Source organism: Chinchilla lanigera, unplaced genomic scaffold (genome assembly GCF_000276665.1).
Source record: "Chinchilla lanigera isolate Chin_1 unplaced genomic scaffold, ChiLan1.0 scaffold00057, whole genome shotgun sequence".
NCBI lineage: Eukaryota > Metazoa > Chordata > Mammalia > Rodentia > Chinchillidae > Chinchilla > Chinchilla lanigera.
In genome coordinates this window covers 5,489,453-5,495,452 of record NW_004955458.1, presented here as the reverse complement: position 1 = coordinate 5,495,452, position 6,000 = coordinate 5,489,453, and the positions used below count along the sequence as shown (strand labels likewise).

Below are 6,000 nucleotides of genomic sequence, written 5' to 3'. Positions count from 1 at the left end.
AAGGAGCATCTCTATATATATATATATTATTTTATTCTATTACTGCATCACCCTCAATTCCATTCCACTCCCATTCTGTAGCCTAGCTTCTTAGAATGCAATTTCCTAGAAACCAAGAGCAATGTTTTCATACAGTCATAAAATGTAAAAGAAAGAAAAGGCGAGGATGTAGCTCAATGGCGGAGAGCATGCCTAGCATGCATGAAACCCTGCCTAAATTCGAGTACCACAAAAAGAAAAAGCTTAAGACAGGAGACTTACAGACTGTAGGTGGGACTGCAAAGTGGAAAAAATCCAGTGGTGGAGAATGTGGAGAATATCTAACAAAACTACATATACATTTACACACAGAAGGAGACTGGTTAAGCAAATCATGGCACAACCACGTAACAGAATGCAGCACAACTGGAAAAAAAGAAAAAGGAAGATTTGTGGGAGGCTGAGGCAAGAGGATGGCCGTGACTTCGAGGCCAGCCTGGGCTCCATATGAGTTCACTGCCAGCCTGAACTGCATAGTGAGATGATGCCTCAAAAAAAAGAAGGAAAGAAAAAGAAAAAAGATTTCCATTTTTTGTAACAGATTTCAGAATTACAGAGTATTTCCAGGATATATCTTAAGAGGGAAAAAAGTCAGGGAAAGGTAACCCATAGGTAGAGCACTTGACCGGCAGGCAGCAGGCCCTGGGTTCGATTCCCTGCACCACACATTCATACACCAAAAAATAAAAAGCAAATTAAGAGGATATATAGACCAGGAATATAGCTCAGTGGCAGAAGCGCCTGCCTGGCAAGAGCAAGGTCCTGAGTTCGATTCCTGGTACCAAAAAAAAAAAAAAAAACAACAGAGTTATATAGAGCTAGGTGTGGTGGCACACGCCTGTAATCCCAGCACTTGGGAAGTTGACACAGGAGGACTGCTGCAAGTTCAACGCCAGCCTGGGCTACACCGTGAGTTCAAAACAAGCCTGGATCACACAGTCAGACCCATCTAAAAAATAAGTACATATACAAATTTTATCATCATTTGTGTAAGAAACACCTGTATAAATATGCATATTTTTGCAAAGACAAATACTGAAAATATAGCTACAATCTAGTGAGGTTGATTATCTACAGAAGTAACAATGGGATGGAGGGAGGGGTAGGGCTTCTTGGAGCATACTTTTAATAATGATTTTAGCTTTTGGAACTCTGTTAATGTTTTCCACATTTAAAAATAAAATTAAGGGGCTAGGGAGTAGCTTGGTGGTGGAGCACTTGCCTAGCACATCCCAAGGCTCTGCGTTCAATCACTCCTTCCCTGCAAAATAAGAAGGTTAGCTGGGCATGCTAGCGCTTGCCTGTAATCCTAGCACTCAATAGGATGAGGCAGAGGGATTGCTGCGAGTTTGAGACCAGCCTGGGCTGCAAAGTGAGTTCAAGGACAGCCTGAACTGCATAGTGAGACCCTGTCTCAAAAAGACAAAAAGTAAATAAATAAAAAAAGGACCATAAATACACAAATAAATAAATAATAAAAGGACCAGGGCTCGACGGAGAAGTGGCCAATTCCACTGTTGGGGAAAGAAAAATAAAACATAAATCCGAATGTGTTGTTATGCTAAAAAGAAATACTCAGAAAATAATAAAGGCACATGGAAAGGACACTAGAGCCAGCTTGCCTTTCCTTGACTTACACCAGCCAAATCCACAAATAACTTGGGCATTAAAATGGAGAATGCATCATACAATAAATTATAACCTATAGTATGAATCCACGAGCCAACATTGGCTCTAAGTAAGTCAGGAAATAAAGAAGCAAGAAGGCTAAACTAACAGTAAAATGTGAACTAATCAGTGCACATAGAAGAAATTACAAGAAAAAATAACCATTATACAACTAAAGGAGTGAAAACTGGCCTGGCAAGAATCATCAATAAATGCTAAACCAAGCATTACACAGTTTTTATTTAATCTCAGAGAATCTCTCATGTAGATTACTCATTCGCTACAAAGAGGAAAGGGGAAGGCTGGGGATATAGCTCAGTGGCACAAGCGCCTGCCTGGCAAGCACAAGGTCCTGAGTTCAATTCATGGTACAAAAAAAAAAAAAAAGTGGCAACAAGTGGAAAGGCCTGGCAAACACCACCACAATCAGGGGATCATTAATGACAGAACCCAAGGCCATCATATGCCTCCTCATGTGAAGCTCTGCGAAAAACACTATCATTTTCCTACAAAAAAGGAACATTTCCTGAGTCTCATTATGAAGACTTATCAGAGAAACCTAAATTAAGGAATACTCTACACCATGGCCGCGGGTCTTCTAAAAATGTCCGCACAGTGAAATACAAGGCCCAGGAAAGTAAGTTAATGGCTCAGGATTACAAATAGTTACGGGCAAAGTCAAGATTACAATTTAGGGTTGGGATGTAGCTCCAAGTAAAGCATTTACCTAGCATCTATAAGGCCTTGATTTGATCCTCAACACCATTGAAAAAGAAAAACAAAAGGTTAATTTATACTTCAAGTGGTTTATCTATACAATTCTAGAAAATAGTAGACTATTGAATGCCTGCTTAGCATATGTGAGGATCTGGGTTCAAACCCCAGCACCACCACTCAATAATCTCAACATAATTTTACCAAACCATCTTAAGAGAAAAATGAGTAAGAAGAGAAATAAAGTAGTAAGAAACACACAAAAAATTGTGAATAGCTGGTTCACTTCTGCCATGATAATAAGGCTGAATCACCAGGCATGGCGGTGCACACCTGTAATTCCAGCACTTGGGAGGCTGAGGCAGGAGGATCACCATGAGTTCAAGGTCAGGCTGGGCTACATAGTGAGTTCAGGGCCAGCCTGAATAACATACTGAGACCCTATTTTAAAACAGAAAGAAAGAGACAGCAAACAAGCAAGCTGAATCAAAGGGAAACTGATACAACCCCTTCCTTTATTCTTCTATGGATGAATGTACTCACTGTCCTAAACTGTGTCTTTCTCAAGCTCTCTATTTGGAAACCCTTTCCTCAGACCATTTCAGATCCCTGAACAGGAAGCCTCAGATGGTTTCTCCAAATTTAGCTAACTCCACTTCACTGGCATTCAGCAACACAATTAACTGAGGCCCTGCTAAATGCTGTACCCTCTTCTCTTGCACCAGAGATGTCGTAGTGGACAAACGAATACCCTGCCTCATGCAGCTTACATTCTACTGGGCAAGACAGACAATACACAAGTCAAAGAATATGTAATACAGAGGCACTATAAGAAAAATTTTTAGATGGGCCAAAAAAAGAGACAAAACAGAAGGGTACTCCTCCCCAAAGATCGCATTTAAGTAGCGCTGTGAAATAAGACAGTGAAAAAGTATGGGGCAGGTGGGTGCAGCAGGGGCTGGGGATGCAGATCAGTAGCAGACTACGTGCTTAGCATACATAAGGTCCTGATTCAATCCCCAGCACCAAAACAGCAAAGAAACAGCAAAGAACCTAAAGGAAGGAGGGGACACATTCAGCAAGCTGGAGACAGCTCAACACTCACTTTGCTGTATGTGGAGCGTTGACTGTCTAAGCTCTGACAGTGCAACATGGTTCCCAGGGCTACTTGCTCGACCAGCTGTTGAAATTTTAAATTTCTGGAAACAAAATCCGTCTCACAGTTTACCTGTGGGAATAAATGGATATTTCTGTATAAGCTGTACGCCGACTGTTTCCAAAAGTGCCTTAAGGCTGTAGAGTAAGCCAAGCTGTTGATAGAACAAGCTGCAGACTCCACAAAAATAAACAACCCCCGAATTTTAAAGCTGCAGTTCCTCTCTTGCTTGAGGCCAGAAACTCAGTGAAGGGATTCCTGCTGTGTCAATGAGTTAGCAATAACCTACACATTCAGAGGAGGTTCTGTAATGTTCGGAAGGACTTGCTACAAGTTCACCACTCACCAGAGTGGTGTGTGGTGGCACACGTCTGTAATCCCAGCACTCAGGAGGCTGAGGCAGGAGGATCTTGGCAAGTTCGAGGCCAGCCTGGGCTACAAAGTGAGCTCAAGGCCAGCCTGAACTGCATAGCGAGACTCTGTCTCAAAAAACAAAAAAAAAAAAAAAATCTGTTTCAGGAAACAATCAGTGACCAGACACAAGACTGCACTCGAATTTAGGAGTTAGATTCTAGACTGCCAGGCCACTTCTCATCAACACCTGTGCACGTCTATCCCTTATGAGTTCACAGCTGACAAACGAGGTTTTCTCAAGTCTAGCGCCAACTACCCTTTATTGTTCTCCAACAGGTTTCTTCTTTAAACATGCAAAGGCTCTCGCAGGAGCCTCACATCCGAGGTGTGGCCTTTCCAACAGCTCACCTCCACCAACACAGCGGTGCTGCCCTCCCGCAGCAGCCCAATCAGGCCCTCCTTAGTCTTCCTCCCCTGCAGCTTGGCAGTTCTGCTCCAGCCCTCCTTCTGGGCATGCTGGTGGAGCCAGATTTCTGCCTATAAAGTGAAAAAGAGCAGATGACAAAGTCACTGGATTTAGAACTGAATGAGGCTCTACAATACATTACAACCAGGCGTGGTGGCTCACAATTGTAATCCCAGCACTCCGGAGGCTGAGGCAGGAGGATCGTTGCAAGTTCAAGGCCAGTTTGGGCTACAAAGTGAGCTCAAGGCCAGCCTGAACTGCAGAGTGAGACCCTGTCTCAAAAACAAACAAACAAAAAAGAAATAAAATTAAAATAAGTTAAAGTTTCCTGATCCTTTCTGCTTCTCTGAAGGTCTACAATAGAACTAAGGCACTCTAACATCGAGGGGCAGTCTACCCCTAAATGCTGACCACCAGGCACTGTAGTAACTGGTGCTTTCGGTAAATTTAACCTGCCTATGTCCCTGTGGGAGCAGATCGCAGTATTTTCATTACACACACAAAAATAACACAACTCTGACATATTAATTAATATGTCCACGGTCACGGCGTTAGGTCACAATAGCTTGGGTCCTGAGGGGACCGATTCCATCCAAGGTTCACACAAACCCTTCAACTCCGAGCAGCAGAACACATCCGAACCGTCTTTTATTGAATAGGCTTTGTCGGGGCTGGGGATGTAGCTCAGCGGCACAGGGCCTGCCTGGTAAGCGCAAGGTCGTGAGTTCGATTCCTGGTACCGGAAGAAAAATAAACAAACAAAAAAAACCCCAAAAACAAGGAAAAAAAAAAAGAATAGGGTTTGTTAACCCTGGGACACTGAGATCACTGCTCCCAAGTAAGACAAAGGCAAAGGCTGTCATTTAAGGCAGAATCCGCCCTGGGTCTTTGCGTCATGGGTCACCGGGCAGCGAATGGGACTTTCGCGCGCCCCGAGAGCCCGAGGTCAGCCCCAGGACCCGGCCGCGTCCTCTGCTCTCCTCACCTGGCCGAGATCCCCGCCGCACGCCTCCAGGGCCGTTCTGCAGTGCACGAAGGGGTAGCCTGTCCGCCGCCGCAGCTGCATAAGGAGGTCCTTGCGGGCGGCCGAGGAAGAGGGGCGGGGCGCAGCCCCAAACGCGTGCCCCGGCTGGGCCCGCCGCAGCAGCAGGGCTCCCGCCTGCCGGGACAGAAAGGGCGTGAGCCGAGACAGCACGGCCGGCGAGGGAGCGAGGGAGCGCCCGGGGCAGCGAGGCGAGCCCGGGGCTCAGGGGCGCGGGGCGGCGGCGGAGAGGACACGCCTCGGGGGAGAGCGGCACAAGGGACGGGTGCGCCTCGGGACAGAAAGCTGCAAGGGAGTCAGGTCAGCACCGGAACCCGGGGTCCTCACCTGGTGGCTCCCCGTCCGCGCGACCAGGCACAGGCGCAGGGACCGCAGCAGCGACATATCTGTGACCGCGCCACGCTTCCGCCGGCTGGCGCACAGGGGCGGCGGCGGCCGACGGGATGCCGCAAGCGCCAAAACTCTCCACTACAACGCGTCCGATCACAATAGCGCCACCTGCCTGCCGGAGGGACACACAGTCGCCTTCCCTAAAAGGCTTCATTGAATTATTTTGTATGG

At 46.3% G+C, this 6,000-nt stretch overlaps 1 protein-coding gene across 2 annotated transcripts in view; it reads right to left on the bottom strand.

The window, feature by feature from the left end:
• Positions 1-5,902, bottom strand: part of Tsfm (Ts translation elongation factor, mitochondrial) — a 9,022-nt gene extending 3,120 nt beyond the window's left edge. The window contains exons 1-4 of one of the 2 annotated variants that reach the window (XM_005397418.2): positions 5,767-5,902; positions 5,383-5,556; positions 4,340-4,468; positions 3,527-3,649 (exon numbers count right to left, since the gene is read on the bottom strand). In XM_005397418.2, coding sequence (XP_005397475.1) covers positions 3,527-3,649; positions 4,340-4,468; positions 5,383-5,556; positions 5,767-5,823 — 483 coding nt within the window. In that variant the 5' untranslated portion in view covers positions 5,824-5,902. The remainder of the gene's footprint in view (positions 1-3,526; positions 3,650-4,339; positions 4,469-5,382; positions 5,557-5,766) is intronic. The other variant, XM_005397417.2, reaches the window with a different exon arrangement.
• Between the last annotated feature and the right edge of the window lie 98 nt (positions 5,903-6,000).